This window comes from Leuciscus leuciscus (assembly GCF_965113295.1).
Source record: "Leuciscus leuciscus genome assembly, chromosome: 4".
Taxonomy (NCBI): Eukaryota; Metazoa; Chordata; class Actinopteri; order Cypriniformes; family Leuciscidae; genus Leuciscus; species Leuciscus leuciscus.
Window position 1 is genome coordinate 46,533,615 of NC_138728.1, and position 27,549 is coordinate 46,561,163.

A 27,549-nucleotide genomic window follows, 5' to 3' on the forward strand; every position below is an offset into this window, starting at 1 on the left:
GAAGGGCGAATGATCTTGGCTGCAAGAGAATCAGAAATATATTTCTCCATAGCCTCCCTTTCTGGAACAGAAAGCGAATATAACCTGCCCTTAGGTGGAGAAGTACCTGGCAATAGATCTATAGCACAGTCATAAGGACGATGCGGAGGAAAATAATCAGCTCGAGACTTACTGAACACCTCCTTCAGGTCCAGATACTCTTTGGGCATGTTATACACATCTACAGATTCCTCCTGCAAAACAGAACAAGTGACAGAAGAACAAGCAGACACCAAACAAGACACATGACAATAACTGCTCCAGGAACAAATGTTCTTTTGCCAGTTAATGTGAGGATTATGACGAGACAACCAAGGGTGACCAAGAACCACAGGGGTCAGCGGAGAATCAATCAATAGGAGTCGATTTTCTTCAGAGTGGTTACCGGACGTGATGAACTGGATGGGGCCAGTAGACCGGGTGATAGAAGCTTGACCGCTGAGTGCATGGACGGCTATGGGAGAGGAAAGCATGACCACAGGAATCTTGAGCTGCGAAATGAACGTTGCGTCAATAAAATTTCCATCCGCTCCTGATTCCAATAAGGCCTGGCAGGTGTGGAAAGTATTGGCCCATTGTAGTCTGACCGGAAGGAGAGTAGCTGAAGAGGACTTTGAGAGAAACACAGCCCGTCAATAACCTCTGGTCTATTGACGAGCTTGAGCTTTTACGAGACAATTGGAGGCAAAGTGTCCAGGCGCTCCACAGTACAGACAGAGTCCACAGTTTCTCCAACGATCCCTCTCCTCCCTGGTCAGCCGGGTTCTGTCCACCTGCATGGGTTCTGGATCTTGAGCGGGGCTGAACGTAACACTAGAAAAATCCACTTCAGAAAAAGGAGATTGATGCGTGTGCTGATCACGGCGCCGCAGACGACTGTCTACACAAATCGCCAGCTCGATCAAACCATTAGTAGGCAAGTCCAAACCCAATATCTCCCTTTGGATACGGTCAGCCAATCCATGCAGGAAATTATCCCACTGTGCGTCCTTGTTCCATTTTGTCTCTGCCGCCAGAGTGCGAAAATCAATAGAGTAATCTGCGACTGAGCGATTGCACTGTTGTAAATCCACCAGCTCCCGGGAAGCCTCTCGACCTGAAACCGCTCGATCAAACACTCTTTTCAGTTCCTCGGCGTAGGACTGGAACGAGTCGCAACAAGGATGTTTATTAGCACCACCTTAGATTGCTCCATAGGAAACGATGTAGGTTGAAGTGTAAAAAACAAAGAACACTTTGTCACAAAAGCTTGACATAATTGAGGCTCACTGGCATAACGAGCAGGAGGTGGAAGACAGGGCTCGACTCAAAGATACATCCGCTCATTGGGAAGGGAAACAGACGGTGGGGTTGGCACAGGGTGTGCTCCGGCAGTCTCGGTTGTAGCGTCTGGACCAATCAGACACACACAAATTATTCATTTATTTAATGAATAATCCAGCAAACTTACTCTCCCAACCAAGGCCTGTGAAACTTTCCCCAAAAACTAACATCCCAAATGTAGCTAACACACTGGCAGGATGCAGTGTCTTGTTACAGGACACACTGAAACTGATAAGAGTTTTACGATCCAAAGGAATGTGGCCACATGCGCAAGAGAGAGACAATGGGAAGACAGAAACAATCTTTAATACAGACTTTGCTGCATCAATCATAGACTAACTGATCTATAAATGAACATGCATCCCAGAAACTGTGAATGATTTACTGTTTTGTGTACTATTTTGTATCTACTATGGCAGTGGTTTTCAAACTTTTTCAAGAGCGACACTTTTTTAATTTTTTTTATTATTGACGCGACCCATAGGCTTATATAGGCCTATTCTTAAGCCAAGCATACAGAATACAATGGGGCTAAAGGCGCATTAGACTTTATTCCCATTTAAAAGTGCTCTATTGTGCACAGCTGGCACAAAAATTCAGCTCAGCACTTTTCTTAACAACCACTTTTGATGATGCACGTGCAGTGGCTTATCCGTGACGCGATCGCAACGCAAAGTTGATTCTGCACTCTTTTGATCTAGCTAAAGCTACAGGGATGCTAATTAACCAGTTAACCATTAACCATTGTAAGAATTGTAACCAATTAATAGCCTACTATCGTCTGTTGTATGCTTAAAAAAATACACTAAAAATATTCGACAACAAATCCTTATTCAGAACAGAACAAGAATGAAAATATATCTATAAACAAGCCAAAACGAAATAATTTAAAGCGAAAGTGAAAGTAAGCGGCGTTGGGCTCAAGTAACTCTCTCATTCAAAAATATTTTTTTTCCATATTCGCGATTTATTTGGATGCTAAACTATTATTTATTATAGGCTTCTAAGAAAAAATGAAAATGATTATCTCCCCAAATTTTTAATATTTATTAGGCTTCAAACAATATAACAACTTTTAATTTAAGTGAACTTAAAACAAACCTTACATAAACCCATTATAAATGTCATATTTACCTGTGCCTTTCCTGTCTAACAGGTATGAAATATACAGAAATTGAATAAGGTTATCAAAACATTCCGCACTGCATAAATTATAAACTAAATATAGATAAATCCTTATTAAAGCTACAAGCATTCTTTAGTCAAGAGCAGTTAGTAATTTTCTCTGTTTTCTTTGTCCTTTGGTTAACTTTACTGACAGAGAGAATTAGCTGCCAGCCACTTTAGGACCAGCCGCTGCTGACGATCTCATGCATCCCATTCTCTCACTACTCTTTACTTTCATTTAAGATTTTATTTAACTCATTTAAGACTGTTCTTGTGAGGATACTCGACAAAACGGACATTTGGGCATACATGTGTGTTGTTTGTTCTAGCACGAAAGAGAACTTGATACTGGCGCGCTGTCTGTGCGATACTTGAGCGCGTCTATCTGTGGGTCGTGTGTGTGTGTCAGGAGGACATTCACTGACACCGCGTTCTCTTTTGTCTTGTCGCGCATGAATGGTTTAAAAGCATTTGCATGAATAAGAGCGGGATCATATAACGATAGCTTAAAGTCACCTGTTGTTGTTTCTGGCGTTTCATCGCCTGTGCCGCAACCGCGAAACCACGGAGCAGGACCGAGCTTATGTCGATGCGCGCGATGTTCCACGCCCAGGAACATCGCGTGCACACTATATCAAAAAATAGGAAATTACGTCCGTGGGCTTCTTTGTACTTCACTCACGTTCCAATATCGATCCCTCTTCAAAAAATCACCCTCTTTACATGCGCAAAAATGTGCTTGGAAACATCACAGTGGAGCGGTGCTTACGCTGAATGGCACGAATTGTAGGCTACTGACTATTTAAACAGAGCAGTGTAATTTTTATGTTAGGTTGACTATTTTATTTTGATAATGAACCGGCTGCGATGTCAAGATTGCAATGCTGGAATATGTTGTGTGTGTGTGAGGCGCCGGCGCGATGGAATCATAAAAATATACTCCGTTATTTTGTTCATACAGGACATCATTAAAAACTGCAAAGTATTCATTTATATTTGTGTACACTCGCAATAAAACACAACATTGTGCTTTTGTAAAATAAAGAAAACAAACAAACTGCCATCTCGGTTTCCTTTCCATCAACTTGTTTGTGAGGCACCGAGCCTCACAGAAATGAACCAAACTCAGCAGCATGCTGTCATCTATTAATTGTTTAAATAGCCATATTTCGCATGTTTCTTTTATATAGGCCTATAGACAATGATTTTATGAAAACAAATTTGGGGGGGGGCCCAGCAGGCCTGAGCACCATTGTGGAAAATAATGTCAGTGTTTTCTTTCAAAATCTATTGTTTAGACGGTATTGATTATGAAAAAGTAAAAGCCACTTTACGACACAATTCTAATACTTCATCCGAAGGCTTTTGTCAAAATGCCTCAATACTAAATTCCAGTATTTTATATCCCTTTCCCCGATACTCAAGATAAAACTGCCAATAAAACGCCTGCACCAGCAAAATGAGAGAAAAAGACGTATACATACAATAGGACGAACTTGTTACCATAACGTGTCACAATCCATTACGATAGGACGAGACCTCATTTGTTACGACCCGTTCAATAAAGAAAGGGCTTGACGTGAACTTTTCCAGTTGGTAAAAAGGAAACCAGCCCCAGCCGACAGATCACCAAAGACACAAATCTTTGTTCCACAAAAAATATAATTTATTAAGGTGGAAAAAAAAAGTAATTAAATTAAGGAGCCATGGCTTCAGGATGCCCCAACGCCAAAATAGAAAAACAAAATAGACTAATAAATAAAACATGTATAAATTGACCTATGGCTAAGCCACGCCCCCTCCACTCGGACAAACAGTCAACATTCGGTGACAGGCGCTATGGCATCTGTCACAGTAGGAGACATTTCACAGGAGGCAATTGATGATTTTTGGAGACAGAAAGATTATATATCATCTCGAAGTCACCAAAAGGGCCTTAACTATGCATTTGGAGGGTTATATTATTTTTGAGAAGGTCGATGAAAAGCTTCAGCTCCAGGCAAAAATGTACAGGTCACAGTGTAAACGTGATAAACCACATCTCGTTGCCATCACCATCTCAGACAACAAGATAGAGGATCAGCATTGTGCATGCACTGCAGGGTAAGAAGTGTGATTTACTTTCAATTTATTAATGTATTATTATTACTTTCAATTTATTAATCTAACTTGATGTGACTTGTAAAATATGCAATGGTAATTGCTACTAGCTTATTTTTTTTAATCTAAACCTAGCTTAAAGCACCGTATTAGCATAGCTAGATTTTTCTTCTGCTAAAGCAGCGTTTTGTAATATACTAGGCTTTGCTAAACATCTGTTAACAGTAACAAATTCCATGTCATTGATCTGAAATATCATTGGGATTGAATCCATAGGGAACCGGGTTACTGCTCCCATATTATTGGTCTGTTCCACTATGTTGACCGGTTGCGGGGGAGAGATCAGCTGTCCTATACAAGTCAGGCCCAGCAGTGGCATCGGCCGAGAGGCAAGCAGATCACAAGCCCAACCTATCACGTCTGTCATTGTTGCCAAAGCAAAGGCTAAACGGAAAAAGAAGCCGGTCGTCTGCCCCTACAACCCAAACAGGTAATCATAGGTTGAGGTCATGTACAGTACACAGTGGTGGGCAAAAGTACTTATTCTGCAGTTAAACAGTCTGTTTTATTTTCATTCATTCATATTCTCTTCATGAACTCAGAGAAACAGCATGTTTTCATCTTTGTGATGCTGCATGTACTGTACAATATCCAAGTATGACTAACATTGTGAGGTGACCATGAAGCTCATGTTTTACAATACATTACCTGTCCTAAAACAACCTTGCTGCCTTTTTTAGGAAAGGGTCAGGTGTGAGAGCAGACGTATATGATGTCATAAAAAACATGACCGGGGCCCCAATAAGTTACCTAGTCAATCAGACAGCTGCTAGGGTGACAGTACAGGGAAAGGAACTTCCAATCGGATGTGGTTTGAGTCATAGACATGTATAGAAAGGCTAGATGGCTCAAGGCGGAGTCAGCTGTGTCGTCACTTGGCGGCCATCTTAGGTCAGGAGACTGCGCTGCTGCTCCCTGCTGCTGTGGACGGAAGGTGAGTGACATACGCCAACTAAAATGCTCGTAACTTGCTGAATTCTTGACGGATTTACAAACGTTTTGGTTTATTACAAACCTTATTAACGTGGCTATGATTTGTGCTGATGCCGTTTGTGGCTATAATTTTTCACAAGTATGCAGTTAAATAGCCGCATCCCTGACGTTTATGACACACCAAGCCGTTTGAAAATCGGTTGAAAATTGAGCAAAATATAGTTATTTCAGCACTACATGCACAATAGACTTTAATGTTATAACTGGACGAGCGGTCCTGTCCTAAGATGGCCGCCGTGTGACGTCGTCGGGTCCCATTGGCTCTCAGCGCCGGTAAGCTATCTAGCCTTTCTATACATGTCTATGGTTTGAGTTACCAGGTAAATAATACACTAACAGTCTGCACACTGCACAGTATCTGGAGGAAAGATGGTTCAAATATTCATATTCATATCTACATAAGTAGACTATGACAGCTAACAGTTGATCAATTTATTTTTATTTACATTTGAAAACATTCAAGCAATGTGCATTCCTCTACATCATTTCTCATAATGATGTATGCGGGACCCCCAGAGGTCAAAATGTGCAACACTTACAGCTAATCACAGTAGATTATCAACAAATACAACTATTCCAGTCACAAAAAAATCTTTACACATATATACACACATACAATAAAAGTATTTCAGATGAGCCATCTTTTTTACATTTTAAATCCCTTGCTCAACACAGAGAAATACAGGATAACTAGCCTATAATATGTGAGGCTGAAAATTTGAGAGCATGCTTACAACATACCAAATTTGATTTATGTTGCCCAACCCGATGTTGGGTATTCTCCCCGATACAATTTTGAATTTCTTTATTTTGGCAATAGCTCTCTCCACATGAACTCTGTGAGCAGCTATCCTTTTTGGTTTTGTGTACATCAGCGGCAGCCATCTGTTTGTTTGACTGAGCAAAAGGGGGGATATTTACTCTCGGTCCAATTTCTTCCAATTCTTTCTCAACGAGAAATCCTTTGTCAACCATTACACCATCACCTTTGCTCAGGTAGCTATGAGACATGAGTGTTTTCAGCAACTCTAGGAATTTGCTTTTCTGAACAATTTCCTTGTCAGACAATGATCCAGTAAAAAGTGTCGATGTAAACATGATAGCGCCACGTGGATCACATGCAATCACATGAGTGTTGTTTGATTTCATAGTTTGAGAAACTTTGACTTTGCAGTACTAACGAACTTGGCTTCTCAATCTTTACTTCTGTGCAGTCAAGTATTGCTAGAGTTGTTCCAAAGTTGATCTTACATTTATCTGGCATTTGGGAGATGATGGTGTCTCTATGTGGCCATACAGGTAATTCACCAAGTACATCAAACATGTAATCGACCCATGAGTTGAAAAGAGTGCCTGCGCTTCGTTCTGGTATCTGAAATCTGTAAGCCCGATCCTTTAACCCTCTGAGGTCTGAGCTGTTTTCTGGGCCTGGAGGTGTTCTGACATGCTCTGACATTTGTGTTTTTTTCTGTTACTAGTGACATTTTCATGGCTAAAGTCTGATTACACTGTATTCAGCACAAATTCTGCTACAATAATATATCAGCAGCATGTATGTAAAAGTTTGTAGTTTTGAGATAATGACATTTATGCGTGGTTTGTGAAAATACAAAAAAAAATTGTCACTGAAATAAGGCCATGAAACCATTCACTCATGTGAATGTTGAAGTCAGCAGGACTCAGTTGCATCTGGTCCCTGAAAGAAAAGAAAAAAGTGAACATACTGGTATCAAGAGAAACTAGGCCTGCACGATTTTGGGAATACATTTTAGATTTTTCTGGTTAAAATTGCTTTTTAAAATTCACAGAATACACACACACACACACACACACACACACACAAATGTTTCCAACAATATATAATATAAAGAACACCATATTTGTTGTGCCTTGTAGGCATAAGCTATTTGCAGTACTGCATAAAATAATTTTATTTTACAAAGCAGCCTATAAATCTTCCAAAAGATTTCAGTAACAATGCTAGAGAAAAATATATTGATTATCTTATGTTACTTCAAATGTTTCCATTCGTTATGATGATATGAAATGAGATAATAGTAAAAACATAAAGCCTAATGTTTGGTGCATTTTTCCTTTCAAACGCAATCGTGCTCCAAAATATGATACATTCAAACCCACAGCGCGCTCCAAAATATGATACATTCAAACCCACAGCGCGCTCCAAAATATGATACATTCAAACGCCATCGCGCTCCAAAATATTAAACATTATGGTTATACATATCTATGCTTGAGCAGATATCCACAAACAGTATTTAACAGTAAACACGGGTCTAAATAGTATAATATTCACCATATATCTAGCAACAGTTCAACTGCAATGTGAAGTTTATGTAACAATACCATAAACTAATAAGTAAGAATTTCTTACCTTACATCTTTCTTGTCTTCAAATCGCGTTCTTCTTCTTCTGATGTAAATCCAATGTAAGCTCACAGCGCGTCTTCCAAACTCGACGAAAAGCAGAGACTTGTGAAGTGTTTTGGTGTTTTGTGTTTGAGGTAACGAGGGCGTTCGCGTCCCATGTGGAGATTTGCATGTGAATCTCTTTTGCGCGAGTGGGCGTGGCCGAATTAAAAGTAATTAGCAAGCGTTTGAGATACTGGACATCCTGTTGGTTTTATACAAATTACTTAAACAGAGAATATTTGTTTTCAGTTTGAATCCGATCATTTAAAAGTACACAATTAAATGTGTATAAAGGTGTATGGCTCATAAATGTGTGAGAAGGATTCGCTGAGTTTTGTTTCAGTTTATAGACGTGCTCAAGAAAAAAAAGTTCACCGCGACGGAGAGGCAGAACGCACACCCTGTTTATTTTCTTTATTTTACAAAAGCACAATGTTTTGATTTGATTGTAAGTGGACACATACAAAAGTAGAAATATCACAGATTCTTTTTTTATTTTTATTTTTTCTGTATAACCATAAATGACGGAGTAATTTAAGTTTATTGTACTACAATGTGAAGAAAATCCAGCAAAACGCGGGGGCGCGTTTTCCGACCTCAGAGGGTTAAGTCTAAATTTTGCCGCAACTTCATTAGAACCAGCAAAAGTTGGTGACGTAGTGTAGGGCTGGGCGATATATCGCATGACATTGTTATGCGCATCTCGTCAGTAAAGCGGTTCCTTGATTAGTAGTAAATCGCCATCACCTGCTTTCAGATGGAGCGGCATTTACTACACAGAGCCGTAGTTCACTGACAAGCTGAGCCATATCGCATTAATTATCGCAGGCGATACGTCCATGGCATTTTATTTATTTATTTACAAAGGTTTGTGGAGCTGTATAAGTATTTGGCACAGCAAACACAGAGCACAAGTTGTTAAACTGATTGTAACTGAAGCCAGTGCAGTACCGGAAATAGTTTGAAATATTGCTGCGGTGCAGGAGTTCTGGTGTCAGTGTTGTTAGAGTCAGATTTTTTTTTAAATCTTCAATTTCAGCATCCTTCTGAGGCAGCATAGTCCTTAATGTCAGCAGCTCTTGCTCCACTTCCCCTGAGGGCAGCTCCAGTGGCGGATGCTGGTCCAGATGTTCTGGCACTTCCTCTGGCTGCTGTTGCACGGGTGGTTGCTCATCCTCTAGCGGCACTGCAAATATAAATGTATGGTTTAAAATGAATGAAGGAAAACAAAGATGTTCTGGTACAAGCCAAATGTCACAAACCAACCAACATATCAGTAAAATTATTCAAACTAAAGAGTACACTTGATAGAGCACATCATATTTGAAACAAGTAAAACAATGAAAACTGTGTAGCCATGGAACATAAATGCTTTTAAAATTTGGAAGAGAAAATAGTGTTAGAAAAATAGGAAAAATTAATGATTTACTATGAATTGACTAAATAGCATACCTTAAGACCGCAGCACACCAGTGCCAATAACCACAACAGAGCACTCCCTCTCATATGTTGTTATTATTAGTTATATTGTAATTTCTGCTGTTTCTGTATTTGTCATAACTTCAATTTCCTTTTCCTGTAGCTTCCAGTGTTAAACAAGCCGGCATCATCCCTGCCCGTATCCTGTTCCTGTGCCGACAACATCCCCAGGCCCCTCTCCCCAGACATCTCTCTACCAACACCTACTGAACAAGTCAATCAGAGTTTCAAACTTGAAGAAGCAAGGAAAATTCAAGTGGTGACAAAGGCACAGGCTGCCTGTGAGAAATGGCACAAAGATTGTGAGGGAAGGCTGACAGCCTCTAACTTTGGAAAAATATTGAAAAGAAAATAAGTTACAGAGGAATTCATCCAGTCGATGTACTACCCCAAACCCTTCACCTCAAAGGCAACGAGCTATGGCACTGCCAGTGAGCCAAAGGCAAAGGAGCTCTACCAAGAGAAATATCCATCTAGACATGTACACGATGCTGGCCTAATGCTACAGCCAGAGCTGCCGTTTTTTGGTGCAACCCCGGATGCTATTATACAGATGGTGGGGAAACTGGACTGCTCGAAATTAAGTGCCCCTTTGGATCAAGAGACTTGACCATAGAAGAAGCTGCCTCAACTATCAAAGACTTCTGTCATCAACAATGGACAAGACATCAAAGTATCAAAAAGCCACAACTGCTACTATCAAATCCAAGGGCAGCTGCTTTTTAGGTGGACTTGATTTCTGTGATTTTGTCCTTTACACAAGAGCAGATCTGTACATTGAGAGAGTTCACAAAGATGTCCTGTTCATCAATTCAATGATTGCAAAGCTTCATGAATTTCATGTAAATAACTTTTGTCCCAAGAAATAGATCTCACCTCCTCTCCTGATTTTTCTGACCTTCTTGGTCCTTCTGGGAGATGATTCACACCTGTAAATGAAAGAAAAATAACATCATTAGGGCTGCAAGAAACAATTATTTTCATAATCAATGTGTTTTGATTATTTTATGGATTAATCGATATTAAGTGGATTCATAATATGTCATAAAATGTTTCTACGTGTTTCTCAAAACCCAATGCTTTCTGCTATTAAAGCTGCTGGGATTTTTTTTAACAGAGTGCAGATCATTTTTCAGATTTTTGCCTTCAGCTTGATATTATGTCATCAATGATCAAGTGTGACTTGAACCTGTGTGTGTTCATGTATGTGTGCACCCAACACGCGTTTGAGGTACCTCTTTTTTGGAGATGGACGACACCTTTGTCCTACAGTAGATCCAGTCCTTGTAGCTTGGTGAGGATGGGGAAACTCAGTGCTGGGCCCTCCATTGACAAAATGCTTAAACAAAAAAATATAGCATTTTATTAGGAGTTATTACTCACACTAAATCAGCACAAATCAATCACCTTTTGAACATTCTGACCTCTTGTCTATTGACACTGTATGTAAATAGTTTGAATATTTAGTTATGTTGAAGAGGAGTGAAAAGGCTACATGTCTTGCAAAAAAAAAAAAAAAAATTCCCCAGTTGTTTTGGTAGAAAGTTGTCTAAAATGTTGTGCTTCAATATGTAATTAATGGTTCATGATCAAATTAAATACACACAAAAAAAAAAAATGTAGCTCTTTGTTCAATTTCATTAATTAAAAATGAGCACATCCGACACAACTCTTCATAGAAATCATTCCAGCTTAATTTCATTAAATGTAATCAATGTAATTTTTTTAAAATTAGGTTTACCAATTTTTTTTTTATTGAGTCAACATGAATATTTTTCGTTCGTGTTAACCGAATATACGTCATCACGGAAACGTTGACGCAGATCATCAGAGGCAGAAGAGTGACAGGTAAGTGGTAATTTTTAATCTATCACCATCCATATACTTAATGTAAATTATTTAACAAATAAATGTGCTTTATTAACATCTTGTTGCATACCAGAAAGAAAATGTTCCCTTTCGTAAAGGGAACTCCCGCTGCATCGATACTCGATACTTTGGGGAATGCCTTCGGCATGAAGCGTCTGAAGTCAACTATGGAACTATTCCAATCTTGATTGGTGCAACGTGATTACGTCACTCGTGACGTCGCATGTGACGGTGATCCGGAAGCTATAAAACGGTCACAGGAACCAGGAAATGTTAGCTTCTGGTCTTCAGCAAGCGCTATATGTCAACCTGTCTGTTCTATTTGGTGTTGTTTGTCACTTGTGAATATATATTGTTATGGCGAATAAGGAGAAACTATTCAGGCAGCGTGCGTCCCCTTGCCTGCGTTATTTAAGCGAGGGTGACAGTTTGTCTGGGAGTGGAGCATGCACAGGCAGCGCTCGAGGGCGCTGTCTGTGCTAAGTGTGAAACACTGCCCCTGAGAACGCTCCGCTCCCACCGGGCCATGTTTAATGAAGCTGGTCAGGCTCGCGATCCCCATGGATCAGGTCCCGCTGCTGCCGAGGCAGCACGGCGTCTGCATTCATGGGGATCGCAGAGGGAGCTAATGGATAATGCTGAGACGGCTTCGGCCCTTTCTCAGCATTCTGAAGCGAACTCCTGAAGTTCCGCTCAGGGTGTGGAAGCCCGCGTTGCGGCTTCTTCCGCCTCTGCAGTGGAACCGATGCTCGAATTATCTGGTTCCGAGGAGCTAGATATTTCGGGCATCGAGGCAGGGGAATGTGAAAATTCGCCACCCCATTCCCCTGCCTTTGAGGAGCTGCTAGAGGTTGTGACCAGAGCAGTGGCCAAATTAAAGATCGATTGGCCACCAGAAATGCAGGAAGCGACTAAGAAAAGTAAACTGGATGAGCGCTTCCTGCAGACTCAGTCGCAGCCTCTACGCTGCCATTTTTTCCCGATCTCCACACCGAGGTGTCGAGATCGTGGAATAAGCCCTTCTCCTCCAGAATATCTTGCCCCAATGTACAGTTATATTCCAATATAATGGGTGCCAGGGAGGAGGGCTATGGGATGATGCCCAGGGTTGAGGAGTTATTTGCTTCCCATCTCTCCCCTGACGCTGCGTCATCCCTGCGGGCTCCGGCGCTTCCCACTAAGCCCTGCCGTACAACATCGGCCTTAGTTGGGAAGGCATATATGGCGGCAGGTCGGGCTGGTAGTTGTCTGCATACGATGGGGCTATTGCAGACATACCAGGCCGACCTCCTCAAAGAGGTGGACGACAGTGGGGAGGTCGCCTTCGACGACATCAGAGAGATGCGTCGAGTGGTTGACTTGTCTCTCCGGGCTACCAAGGAGACGGCCCGTGCCATCGGCCGCTCCATGGCAGCACTGGTAGCCACTGAGAGACATCTGTGGCTGAATCTGTCGGGCATCGGGGACAAGGACAGGGCTTGTCTCCTCGATGCCCCAGTTTCGCCTTCTGGCCTTTTTCGGCGACGGTGTCAACAATGTCATCGATAGGTTTCAGGAGGCGAAACGACAGTCAGCCGCATTCAAAGAGCTTATCCCCCGCCGTCGTTCCAGGTCTCGTGGGGCTGCTGCCAGGGGGCAGTCCCATGAGGCCGCCGCCAGCTTCTCACACCTGCTGAGGCAGAAGGAGAGTGTTGCCTCTCGCGCTCCCCCCCAAGGGGCCTGGAGTCAGAGGCAACACTCTCAGCCGAAGCCTTCCAAGCCGAAAACAGATCTGAGGACTGTTATTAAGGCAAGGAAGGCTTCGGCTAATAGGCCGTGACGGGAGGTTCAGGCCTCTGAGGGCGTCCCCCTCCGCGTGGGTTTTTTAAAACTTCGCTCCGCGGAGCCCTCAGGAAATCGATGTTGCTTCCCGCCGTCAAGTGCGCTTCGGGACGCATCGACTTCTAGTGAATGTATTTCACAGAGTGTTCCTATGAAATCTATGGCCCTGAAACGTTTGCTACCTCTCACGAGGCCTGTAGAAAAAATTATTTGGTTAGTTCCTGCCAGAAGATTGCTTCAGGTCACCGAAAATAAAAATAAAAATAAAAATGAAAATGAAAATAAAACACCTGAGGTCAGTCCTGAGAGACTGATTCCCTTATTAGATTATTTAGACACCTGGAAAGGTCTTCAAAATATATCTCAGTGGGTCTTGAGTACAGTTGAGAAGGGATATAGAATCCAGTTCCAGTATAGACCACCTAAATTTAGTGGTGTTATTCATACGCTGGTATCTCCTGATCAGGCTCAGGTGATGGAAGATGAAGTTCAGACTCTCTTAGCTAAGGAGACCATAGAATATGTGCCCTTAGAGCAGAGGGATTCCGGGTTCTACAGCCGGTACTTCATAGTTCCAAAGAAGGATGGTGGGCTGCGTCCCATTATAGATCTTAGGGTATTGAATAAATCTTTGAGGAGATTTAAGTTCAAAATGTTAACTATACCTATGATCGTTCAACAAATCAGATCCGAGGACTGGTTTGTGACGATAGATCTTAAGGATGCATATTTCCATATTTCCATCATCCCTCAACACAGGAAGTTTCTTAGATTTGCTTTTGGGGGAAAAGCTTATCAATATAGGGTTCTTCCTTTCGGCCTAGCCTTATCCCCTCGCACCTTCACTAAATGTATGGATGCATCCCTTGCTCCATTGAGACTTCAGGGGATTCGTATCTTAAATTACATAGATGACTGGCTCATTTTGGCTCAGTCGAAAGAACTGGCAATTCAACATCGAGATGTTGTTTTGCGTCATCTGAGGTGCTTGGGGTTGAGACTCAATGTGAAGAAAAGTTCCTTAACCCTCTGAGGTCGGCAAACGCGCCGGCGCGTTTTGCTGGATTTTTTTCACATAGCAGCAACATAAACTTAAGAAAATCCGTCATTTATGGTCATATAAATAAAATAAATACATGATTATAAACTATAGAGGGTCTTCTTTTTTTGTGTACACTCACATTAACATCAAAACCTTGTTTTTATTCAGCTCACTCTGTCTCCGCAAAAATCTTTCTGAAACAAGTCTGGAAAATGAACTGAAACTCAGCTAATACTTATCTCACAACCATGAAACATGCGTCTAAAGAAAGCTTTAAATTTCTACTTTTAAATAAAACAATTCACATTCAAAACAAATATTCTCCTGCAATGTAATCTGTATGAAACTAAAGAGAAGTACAGTTTCTCCCGTCTCAGCTAATTCTCTGTAATGAGTTCACACTCACTCGTAGAGCGCGCTATTCATAAGATAATGTGCTGAGGTGATCTATGCAAAATAAGGTAAACGCCCCCTGAAATGCCTTAAAACCAGCAAGTTTCATTCATTCACTTTCCTGCGCCGTTGGAAGATACACTGGTGATGAAGCCCTTCAGCTAGTCCTGGATAGTGAAGAGTTCAAATTTTCCTCAGAAGAAGAGCGGGACTCTGACGACGAACGTTTGTAGCCTATTTTGAAGAGCGACTTGATCCAGCCGTGGATAATATTTCGGATGAGTAAGTCTTTTTAAATTTACTTGCATTAGTTGACAAGCTATTTTATATAAACGTAGGCTACATATTTTACTGGTTGGACCATTTCCATACTTGTCATTCAGAGTAATTTATATTTAAATGGTCTAGGCCAGTGTTCTTCAACCCTGCTCCTGGAGGACCCCCAACACTGCACGTTTTCTTTGTCTCTTCAATTCATCAACTCATTATCACATGGGTTAATGAGCTAATGAGTTGAATCAGGTGTGTTTGATTAGGGAGACAAAGAAAACGTGCAGTGTTGGGGGTCCTTCAGGAGCAGGGTGGAAGAACACTGGTCTAGGCTATGCTGTATAAAGTAGGAGAGAGGCTTCATGCAGTCTGTTTTCTTTTGTTTTTAATAGTTTTGTTTAAAATAACACATTTCGAGCTTTCTATATATTTCTCTGGTATTTTAGGCAAAGCTTATGAGTTTGGGTTCATTTATGAGGCGATTGAGGCGAATATTGCCTGCTATTTTTAATTCTTATGTATTAAATACAGGCAATTGGTTGATGAAACAATGATTAAAATTAAGATACAATTAATACAAAACGAAATTCACTTTAAAGAAAGGCTTTATAAAAAAAAATTAACTTAAAGGTACAATATGCAAGAATTTTTGCCGCTAGAGGGCGCTACATTCCAAACAACAACAACGGCGTAGCTTGATGACGATGTGAAGGAGCGTGGAATGATGGGAACTGTCGTTTTAAACTCCACCGTGGATGTAAATCAGTCAGACGGGAATCGAAAAATCATGTTCCTGGATGAGGCTAAGTTCTATTTTTATAAATGTTGCGTTTAATGACATGCTTTTTGTGGCAAGGGGGGCGTGGTTCAGCGCGTTCTGTGATGGGAGAGAAAAGAGACGAGCAAGTAGGTCAAGTGCAAATGCACCTGTGTCTTATTGCAGTGATCGGCGTGGAGAGACCGCTTATAAGCCGCGCTGGAACGAGAGAGAGACTGGAGAGAAAATTGGACGCAGAGGAAGAAAACCGGTGGATCCAAGCTCTCATTTTTGAACTGTTTTGTGCCGTCGCGGTTGCCACAGTGAATGCGCGTTGTGCGCGGCTTTTGTTTGTTTTGCTTTATTTTAATAAAGTACGAGTCCCAGTCACAACGACCCGTCTTCTTCCTTCCTGACTCTTAAACCTCATCACACTATTATTTCATTAAAATGAATTAACCGCATGAAAAGTAAGGTTTAATACTTCATAGATGTTACTGTATTTGTTGAATTCATTTGAAAAATAGCTGGTAAGAGTGTCGTTTTCAGTGTTGGGAAAGTTTACTTTCTACATGAACTAGTTCAAAGTTCAGTTCACAAATTTGAAAATGAACTAGTTCAGTTCATACAAAAAATTTTGAACTAAGTTCACAGTTCCAAAAATGAACTAGTTCATAGTTCTTTTTTTCCATGTTGCTGCGAGATATTATTTTTCAAAATGATTGCCACAGCCCATATAGAACCACAGACAATTATTTTATCAGTTTTAACACTAGATTTTTTCCATCCTCACCGACCTTGTTATAAAACTCGTTTAAATGATCATACGACGCCTCCTTGCTGCTTTTTGTTTTGATTTGTAACGTAAGTGATGAGTCGTTCATGAACAATCCATTCATTGCGTCTGTCACGTGACAAATGAACGAAAGACTCGGAAGGTAAAGTAATTATTTCTGTTCCCTGTAAATGATTTTCGACTGCATTATAATGATTTCTTAATTCAGAATATGATCAAGATTGCGTAGGTGGATGCGTTCGGGGAATTTGCCAGTTAATAGTATGACATTTAAATCCCCTTAAATGAACGAAATGACTCGAATTTTTTTTTTTCATTTTGATGAACGAGATCGAACAAGAGAGTCAGTAGACACTGGTGGCTGGTGTTGCCAGATTGGGTGTTTTTTCCGCTACATATTAAGGCTGTTTACGGTGTGCTTTAGCCGGGTTTTCGCCTGGAAGGCTCTATAGAAATCTGGCACTCTATTGAACGAAGTTAAACTGAGAGAGCGTGGTGTTCACAGACACCAGAATGAACGAGTTCACAGTATCGTTCATCAGGCAGTAATACAGTACGTTCAGTTCACGTTCACCCAAAATATGAACAAGTTCATGAACTATCGTTCAATGAACGCGTTCAGGCACAACACTGTGTAGTACTACATGTTCGTTCTGCCCAAGCAAGTCTAATGGGCGATTTCCCTTTTTTTTAGGTTCAACTTTATGGGCTGCTTTGCATAATCATTGTGTAAAAATGTCCATGGCTCTGCAAAACATTTCCTTGCATATTAGACATGTAATGATGTTATAAACTTTGTCAATTTGTTATGTATTGTTCAGATTTAAATTGTTATGTCAACTAAATTGGTTTCATATATCTGGTTGACACTAAAACATGGTCTTGTCTTTTACAGATTAGGTAAGAAAGGAAATGGCATCATTCAAACTCCGGATAATATGGGGCAATGACAATCCGCAGAGGCTCATTTTAAGTGATGGGATGCCAGCATCTCTGAATGCACTCTCCAAAAAGATTGGAAATGAATGTGGCCTCCAAGGGCAGGAATTTCGACTTCAATATATGGATAAAGACTTCAATGAGTTTATGAACTTGACATCAGTCTCTGACCTCAATGACAAAGACACGGTCAGGGTTATTTTTTTTACCTCTAGCTCCAGTTCCTTCAGCCATATGCCTGATGAGTCCACTCCTCTTGCCCATTCTCATTCTTCTGACTCCTATGATGCTGATAATGACAACTCATCTGCTGAGACTGCAGACACTGACATTTTGTCTTCTTCTGAGTCCACATCAGCAAGGTCATTATTATGGCCAACACCTTTATTGGCACCATCACATCCTGAATCCTTTTTCTGACTACTCCACCCCTTTTGGTAAACACCTTTAGCAGATCATCAGAAAACCGATCCAGTTGTGACAGGAACTTGGACTGTAAAGGAAGGGTTGTGATCCGACGAAATTCAGCATTTATCTAAAGACATAAGTTAGAGAGGTCTTGTTTATGGGCAATTCAGCATAGACTACAGGACAGCTCTGATATCTTACAAGAAAGGAAACACCTTTCATACTACCTTGTTTTCCTTATGATGTGCAATTGAAACTGGATCAGGGCAACTCAGCATTCAGGACTGATGGCACATTTTGCATTCCTGACCCCAAACTCAAGTCAGGTATCCTAGATGCTTTGGCAGAGGAAATAATTAACTACAAGGCATATCCATCTGACTCCGAGTTCAGTGATGTGGCAGAAGCGTTGGTAGCCAAACATCCATGCCTAAAGGAGCAAGGTTCTGCCAGCGGCTACAGTGGATGGAAGATGAGTTTAAAGTATAAACTTGCAAACTACAGGAGCAGATTGAGAAGCCTGGGATGCCCTGAAGTTACAGTAAATGCCCGTAAGCACAAACCAGAAGGAACGTGCAGCCTTGCCTGTGGGATAAAAAAGCCTAAGAAGGCAGAAGTGAACTACTGTCCAGGATTTCCTGCAGGTGAAACAGCAGAAAGCCAGGAAAAGATGAGGGTGGATCTTCTTGCTGAACTGAAGATAAGAAACAATGTTGAAACCGTGAGGAAGATGATGGACATGACTTTCGCATACAGAAGGCATGAGGTTGTCCATGATTCCCCTTTAGTCACAGACTTCAAAAGCAGATGGCCTGCTCTTTTTCAAGTGCGCGAGGTAAGTGATTTGATGTTTCCTTTCTTGTAAGATATCAGAGCTGTCCTGTAGTCTATGCTGAATTGCCCATAAACAAGACCTCTCTAACTTATGTCTTTAGATAAATGCTGAATTTCGTCGGATCACAACCCTTCCTTTACAGTCCAAGTTCCTGTCACAACTGGATCGGTTTTCTGATGATCTGCTAAAGGTGTTTACCAAAAGGGGTGGAGTAGTCAGAAAAAGGATTCAGGATGTGATGGTGCCAATGTCTCAGGTTGTATTGTTTTTATTTGTTTGTTTTACTAAATTGCTTTCTTCTACAACAAGCTATTTTTGTAGTGCTCTGTAGTGCATAAGGGCTCAGAGATGTGTATTGGAGGGTGTTATTTAAATTAAATGAACATCAACAACACTAAACAAATCTTTAGTAAAATGTATCATTATGTCTGTATTCTCAGAATGGCACCATAGAGACCAAGCGAGAGTGCATTCTCAAGGGGCTATGCATCTACCTGAATGAAGATCCACAGAATCTGGTGAAGGAGTATTTGGTGAGTTGGAGAGTTCTCTTTCATCAAAAGCAAATAATCACTAATAACGAACTTGAGCGTGCAAAAGACGCGACGTGAACAGTGCCTAAAAAGGTTTGGTTTGTTTAAAAGCAGAGACTCTTTCTTTTGATAAATATTTTATTCAGTAATGCATACAACGAAATATTCTGGAGACCATTAAGGTTTTGTGAAAATGATTAAAAACACAGGCTGGCAACTTTATTGAAAAACGCTGGCGGGGAGAGTCAAGGTAAGTAGTAAATACACTGCAGCGCTTCCAGGTTCTACGGCAGAACGCCGACTCACCATTGGCTGATGCTGTTCCCGTGCACCACGACGTCTGTGTGTGATTCTGACGGAAGGAGCTAGCCAATAATGAGGTGGAGTTCTGATGTAGAACCTGTAAGCACTGTAGTATTTAATACATCAACAGTGTAGGAGACTGACAAATGTTAGCAATGTTGTACTGAATGATTCATGTAAATACTGTAGCACCAAACTAACTGTAGCACCAAACTACTCTTGGTAAAGATGGTAAAAAGGCTTGTCCTGGAAACGTATGCAACTTAGACCTGTACATACACTCAAAAAAAAAAAAAAACCTGTTGAACGAACTTAATTAAATTAAGGAAAACTTTCCACGAAATTGAATTACATTGTTCCAACAAAATCTAATATGTTTGAAATTATTTGTTGTAATCTTGTTGTATGAACTTAATTAATTTAGTCAAGACTTCAAAAAAAAATGGTGTCATTCCTACTAGATAAAGTTTTGCCATGCCTAATAGAGAAAATCTTTTCAGGTTAACTGTTTAATTTTGTCATGCCTACTCTATAAAATAATGCCCTGTTAACTAAATTTAATTTTGTCATGTCTAATATATCTAACAAAGCCATGTCAACAACATATATTTTTGTCCTGCCTTCTAGATAAAATTTCCAACATTATAATTTTAGCTAACTTGACTCTATTAAAGGGATAGTTCACTTTGAAATTAAATTTTGGGATGTTTTAGCTTACCTCAAGGGCACGTGTCCAAGATGTAGGTGTCTTTGTTTCCGCAGTAGTTTCAATTTTGATATTTTTAGGTCAAACCGTTCTTGTCTGTCAGTCATATAATGCAGGTCTATGGTCACTGTCTCAAAGAGCATGCACAGAGTCCAAATTAAAACAATTCCCCGTCGTCCAAATTAAACAATTCCCCATCGTAAGTACGTTGATGGCCCAAGACACGAAACGAGCGGTTTGTGTGAGAAAACGAACAGTATTTATATCGTTTTTACCTCTTGTACACAGCCGAGTCCAAGTGATCTGAGAGCGCGGGCGGGTATAGATATATACAATAGAAGTCGCCTTGGCCAATGGTAAACCGTAGCCAATGATTGGTGAGTGCAGGTGTGGGTGATCAATAATCAGGTGACAGGGATCTGGTGTGTGTTGGAACTGGTGACTGTGATGACGTGGTGGCTGTGACTGGCTGCGTTCGAAACCGCATACTTCCCTACTATATAGTAGGGGAAAACAGTAGGCGAGCGAAAAAGTATGTACGAATCATAAAAGAGTAGGTGAGAATTAACTGGGTGACGTACTAATTCTCGCGAGATTCGGACGTACATATACTAATAGTGCGTTCGAATATGCCTACTTTCCTACTATATAGTAGGAGAAAAAGGTACGTGAAAGAAGAAGTACGTTCGAAACATCAGTATTCATAAAAGAGTAAGTGAGTAGTTCCCGGATAACCTACTGCTTCAGCCCAGATTTTCAAGTGCAGTCCGATGGATGCTCTTCTATCCCAGAAGGCCACGGGAGAGAGCATACGTCATAAAGAAGAAGAAGAAGAAGAGGATACGTCTTACTCGAACATGACGGAAAGGATGGACGTGACGTGAGTGTTTTCAAATGTGAGTATTACAAACCAAAACGCATGTGTTGATCTACTGTACAGTAAACTGTTGAATTGTTGAAGATGTAAAGACGCCAAATAGTATAGAAAATTTATGAATTTGCTGTAAAACACGTTTTATTATGTATAGCTAACAGAGGAGCTCCAGTAAGGACACATACATCTCCAAAGTGGATTTGCATACATTTTAAACCATATACATCTTAATTACAAATTGAAAATTTGTATTGTACTTATTGAAAATCTTCAATAAGAATTGCAGATGACTATGCCTAATAGATATGAAATAGACATCTGAGTGATGTATGTGTACTATTGTGTAGTAGAATTCACTGTTGTCAACACTGTTTGCATTAGACGAATGTAAGTAATGTAAATAAATGTACATGAAGTATCTAAACATAAGTTATCTATTTCATTTGTCCATTAGTACTGTTGAGGAATTGTGGAACATTTATGATGGATAAAAAGTAGAGTTGAGCCGGATACTCGGCTGAAACGAGTATCCGGTACGGATAAAGCACTTTTGCCGAGTACGAGTATTATACGAGTAATACGAGTAATACGAGTCAGAGGCTGCGTTCGAAACCGCATACTTCCCTACTATATAGTATGGTAAAAAGAGTAGGCGAGCGAAAAAGTATGTACGAGTCCTCTGTGTTCATAAAAGAGTAGGCGAGAATTACCTGGGTGACGTACTAATTATCGCGAGATTCGGACGTACGTATACTTATAGTGCTTTCGAATATGCCTACTTTCCTACTATATAGTAGGCAAAAACAGTATGTGAAGGAAGCAGTACGTTCGAAACGTCAGTATTCATAAAAGAGTAGGCGAGAAGTTCCCGGATAGCTTACTACTTCCGCCCGGATTTTTGAGTGCTCCACCATGGATACTTTTCTATCCCAGGAGGCCACGCGAGAGGATACGTCATAAAAGAAGAAGAAGAAGAAAAAGATACGTCATACTCAAACATGGCTGAACAAATGGAGAGTGTTTTCAAATGTGAGTATTAAGCCTACAACCAAATCGCATGTGTTGAATACTGTACAGTAAACTGTTGAATTGTTGAAGGTGTAAAGACGCTATATAATATGGTTCATTTGTGATTTTGCTGTAAATTACATTTTATTATCTATAGCTAACAGAGGAGCTCTAGTAAGGACACATACGTCTCCAAAGTGGATTTGCATACATTTTAAACTGTATACATCTTAAATAAATTACTAAATGTCTATTAAATATCTGGCAAGAAAATATTCTATAAGAATTGCAGATTACTACTACGTCTAATAGATATGAAATAGACATCTGAGTGATGTATGTGTACTATTGTTTAGGAGAATATATTTTTTTCATTAGACGAATGTTTAATACATTTAGATTAAGTAACTAAACATAAGTAATCTATTTCATTTGTCCATTAGTAGCCTACTGTTGAACAATTGTGGAACGTTTATGATGGATAAAAAGCTAGGTTACTTATCAGCAACAACCTCAACATGTAAATGTAGTATTGAGCTCATAAATCACAGAGGTAACGTGAATCTTGTCTGGATGTTACAGGGACAGATGAACACACACGCAAACTTATCCGGTGGAGAGTGGCTCATGAAGCACTCTTCACCGGAAAGCGTAATGCTGCCATCAAAGGCTTTGAGTGAGTATACAGAAATGATTAAAAATCTATTTAATTGTTCATTTGTAGTATATTTCAGTTATTGTATTTTCAAACAGAGATATTGCAGCACTATTTTAATTCTTGATTTCTCTGCATTTGCTGCAGATCCTTTGTGGTGGAGCAGGACCTACATGGAAAGGCGACAGCGGCATTTGTAAAAAAAAAAAAAGGGGAAAACCTTAAACAGAAATACAAAGTAAGATCATTTTGTCACTTCTAATACAGAATTTAAATATTGTGATGTTAAAATGAATGCTTTTGTATCATGCTTGTGCATTTTTGCAGGATCTGAAATGTCCGCAGACAGGAAGGGGCACTGAGGATGGAGAGACCACAGCAGCATCCTGGAAGTGGTACACTGCAATGGATGAGGCAATTGGGGGCAGACCCTCCATCACTCCTCCTGCCCTCGTTGCCTCATGTGGGCAGGATGTTGCTGTGGCATCTTCGTCCTCAGTGAGCCCAGAGCCCTCAAGAGCCCGGAAAAGGCCTAATGACGTGATGGCATTATTTCGGGAGATGGAGGAGAGAGAAGAGGAGAGAGAGCGGAAAGCTGCTGAGAGGGAGGAGAGGCTTTGGAGGGAAATGGAGGAGAAGGAGGAACGACGAGAACAAGAGAGAAGAGAGAGAGAAGAAAGACAAGAAAGAGAAGTAAGAGAAAGAGAGGAGAGATGGCACCGGGAGGCAATTGAGAAGGAGGAAAGGAGAGAACGAGAAGTTGCAGAAAGGGATGAACGATTTTTATTTGTCCTTGAAATCCTTGCTAAGAAATAAATTCTGTGGAAAAAAAAAAACTTTTTATGGTCATTTACACATTTGGGTTAATGTGAATACAATTTATATATATATATACACACAGTACTGTGCAACAACAACAACAACAAATGGTGGCCTAAGACTTTTGTCCAATGTTATGTAAAACAAACTATTTCTAGGCAGTCACAGTACATTATAGACTTCTATAAATTTAGTCATACTTTTAGTTTGATAAAATTCATAAATTAAATATTTATGAAGTGATGAATCATTAGTGAATGTGTGGTGTAATGTAAAAAAAAAAAAAAAAAACACTTTAAAACAACAGTTTTATTGGAATTTATTAAATGACTTCTAAATGCATTCAGAGCTCATGCAGGGAGTTTTCAAGGCAGGTCATGGAGGGTTCAGTTCCAACACACCTGTCTGTTATTTGTTATTAATTGGTTTAAATTGATTCAGGTGTGTATAATTAGGGTTGAAAGCTCTGAACTTGAGACGGTTTACACAAACTACCTTAAGTTTTGCATTAACTACCCACTGTAAAATCGTGACCAGAGCCATAGAGAGAGAGAGTTGCGACACTCCCATAGACCTCCGTTGTAAATAATGGCGGCGCTTTTAACCGCCTACTTCCGGGATATGAAGATCGGAATAGTTCCAAACACTGTCATTTGGGCGTTGGACACCATTCACTTACATTGCTGCGCGTCGAGTTGTTCCAGAGTTAAGTTGCCGAAATATCGACCTCTTTTGAATTGTCAACTGTCTATATTGTATCAGAGGCCCTTTGCGATGCTTATACTGGTCTTCATTTGTACATGCACAGCGTAATTATTTATATTTTATGTTGGTTGTTTCAACCAATTTTCAAGCACTGCCTGCTAGCTAACGTTAGTTAGCTAGCGCGACTTCGTCAGCTAAGAGTTCGGTAATGAGTCGCTACCACCTTTATAGCAACTTTTATTTAATTTAATTTTTTGGGATATACTAACTTTTCATTATGTTATTATTGTCTTGAGTGAAGCGGCTTGTGAGAACAATGCTGGACCTTTAGGATTGTTATGGCCATCACCAGTCCTGTCTGTTTCATGGATCACCTGCCCCTGGTTTTTGTTTTTCTTGTTCACACACACAAGCACACATTTTTGTTGTCTGTCATTGTTTAATAAAAAATATTTTATTTGAAAACCTTCATTTGTATCAGCCATGCTTAAATTCGTTTTTAATCTGTTATAGTTTTGATAATGTGTATGGCCTTAATCTTAAAATAATATTCTTAGTCTTAACATGATCATGTTTCACGTTGTGGTCCTGGGGGTGGCCACTTTCATCAGAAGAAGTGAGCTAGCTTCTAAGCGAATTCTGAACGGACCGCCACGGCAGACCTCTTTGCGTGATCACGAAGGTAGGCTAATGGCTGAATCAAAATTTATAAGCAAAATCACGGGAATCAATAGCCTAATACAGCCCAGTTGTGCTAAAATAAATATCATGAGACGTCCATCATCAGATGAATGATATGGAAAAGTTAAGTTAGAGCCGCTAAAGCCAGTGCTACTACCCATGCGAACATGAACACTAAGCTTTTCCCTCCAAAAATATAGCCTAAAACTTATCTCCAAATGCAAAACTGACATTAACAAAATGCAATAATGCAATAACAGCTGAAAAAGTACTTGGGTGTGTGTTTTATTTTATATTTACCGTTCAATAATGCAATCGCTGCTGTCTGTCCCATAGAAGAACATGACAGCCAGCGTACGTTTTGGAACTATTGGGGCTTACATGAACCACGTGACAGCCATAGCGGCGACATCAAAGAGTGTCGCAACTCTCTCTCTCTATGGCTCTGATAGTGACTAAAGGGTTTGTGAACCCAAGCAAATAATTGAGTCATTATTTACTCACCTTCATGTTGTTTGATCCCTTTGTTTTTTGTTTTGTTTTCCTGAACACAAAAGGTGATTTTGGTCAGGTTTGTACTGTTGGTTTAATACAACATCAGTCAATGGACTTTTAGAAGATTCAAAAACATTATCAAATAATGCCAAGAAGCTTCTGATAGTTGGCCTCCATTGACTGATATTGTGTTAAACCAGCAGAACAAACTTGACAAAAATCCCCTTTTGTATTTAAACAATAATAATAAAAAAAATAAAAAAAAACTGAGTAATGTAACGGCATGAAAGCAAGCAAATAATGGCTGTATTTATATGTTGAGGTGAACTAACCCTTTTTCCCACTAAGTAGAAATTGTAGTAAATGTATGTATTTTGTAGTAATACCTTGAAGAAATAAGCAGCTTTGAGCGTTTATGCCCGAGACTGTTTCTTTACAAAGATCCATCAAATTTATGCATTTGGCAGATGTTTTTATCCAAAGTGACTAAATGCATTTATTACAGGGACAATGACCCTGGACAAACCTGGAGTAAAGAGCCTTGCTGATCGACCAGCAATCGTCTGCTTACCAGTTCAGTGGTTTAGCCCACTCCACCACAAAGGTAGTAAAGCTCTAACAAATATTTGCATGTAATTGTTAACCTATAAAATGACATTTGACAAGAAACGGAATGCTGACAACATGAATTGAAAAAAAATAACATTTTAATCTTCCTAAATATTTTAAAGGTAGTCATGCTCATGGAGAGCAGGCACAGGGATGTTTGGAGCAGACACCGCAGCAGCCAGATTATCCCGCACATGTTCTCCCACTCTTGCTGCAAGGTTGCGGGGCTCAGGGGGGCCGTCATCATGGTCATCCTCATCCTCTGGCTCAACAATATCTCCATTGACCAGAGCGAGATTGTGAAGAACAGCACAGCACGCAACAACCTCAGGCACGAAGGCAGGGCTCACCTCCAAGGCCTTGAAGAAGATACAGCGCCAGCGTGTCTTCAGCATCCCAAAAGCTCTCTCCACGATGTTACGGGCATGGGAGTGCTTGCTGTTGAAACGAGCCTGCACAGGGTTCTGTACAGGCTCTCTGTATGGCGTGATGAGGCAGATGGGTGCACTCAGGCAAGGATAGCCTCCATCTCCGAGGATGCATTTGCCTGCAGGAGGATAAAGGCCTTCAGCATACACAGGGCTGTTCCTCAGCACCCTGGCATCGTGCACAGACCCAGGATATCCCACAAAGACATCTAGGAATTTCCCCCGGTGATCAGTGATGGCCTGGAGTTGGATGGAGTGAAACAGCTTCCGGTTGAAATAACAGTGGGAGTTATTTGCTGGCGGTTTAATACGGATATGACAGCCGTCTATCGCACCAACTGCTCTGCTGAAAGCTGGTGATCCAGACAGCTGTGCAAATCCTGCTCCCACTGCCTCCAGGTCATCACCGGTTGGAAAGCAAATCACCCTCCTCAAAATTCCTATGATGGCCTTGCTTACTCTGTGCACAATGTCATGCACAGAGGTCTTGGGGATATCAAAGGTCTGCGACACCACCCTGTAAGATGCTGCATGGGCCAGCCAGTGCAGGAACACAAGCACCTCGATGTCCCTTTCCCATCCATGGTCAGATTCCTGTCTGACTGCACCAATCAGGGACATGATGGACGGCAGAGACAGGCGAAGGTGGGCACGGTGGTCAGCTGCTTCATCAAAATAAAACTGCAGAATTGGAACAGCTCCATTGAGATGGCAGTAGGATGTGGGGTTCACCGCCTGTAAAAACATGATAGTTTGTTAGAACAAAAAGCTTGAATAAAGCGATGTTTCATGTAGTATTGAATCGTATATGTATTTATTTATTGTGATTATTTATTTATTCATTTACTTATTTTTATTCATGTTTCATATTGTTTTCAGTAAATAAAACAATTAATTTCATGCATTAATCATTGCTTGAATAAAAATGTATTATTCACATCAGCTGCATTTGTCTAGTGTGTATTCATGCATAGCTATGTCATATGACAATACAACAGTTTGCTTGTTTTAC

At 40.5% G+C, this 27,549-nt stretch overlaps 1 protein-coding gene and 1 long non-coding RNA gene across 3 annotated transcripts in view; one reads left to right on the top strand and one right to left on the bottom strand.

Annotated features, from left to right (window-relative positions):
• LOC309496565 overlaps positions 1-27,549 on the bottom strand; it is a 381,708-nt gene that overhangs the window by 105,487 nt on the left and 248,672 nt on the right. The window lies entirely within an intron of this gene.
• On the top strand, positions 21,805-26,078 carry LOC309496555 (uncharacterized protein). 2 transcript variants are annotated; one of them, XM_082166562.1, is made up of 5 exons: positions 21,854-22,166; positions 22,728-22,821; positions 22,948-23,038; positions 23,128-23,493; positions 26,006-26,078. In XM_082166562.1, the coding sequence occupies exons 1-5, from the start codon at positions 22,136-22,138 to the stop codon at positions 26,012-26,014; spliced, it is 591 nt and encodes a 196-aa protein (XP_082022688.1). In that variant the 5' UTR covers positions 21,854-22,135; the 3' UTR covers positions 26,015-26,078. The 2 variants fall into 2 exon arrangements, with proteins under 2 accessions (XP_082022687.1, XP_082022688.1); XM_082166561.1 differs by lacking the exon at positions 26,006-26,078 and having other exon boundaries at positions 21,805-22,166; positions 23,128-23,694.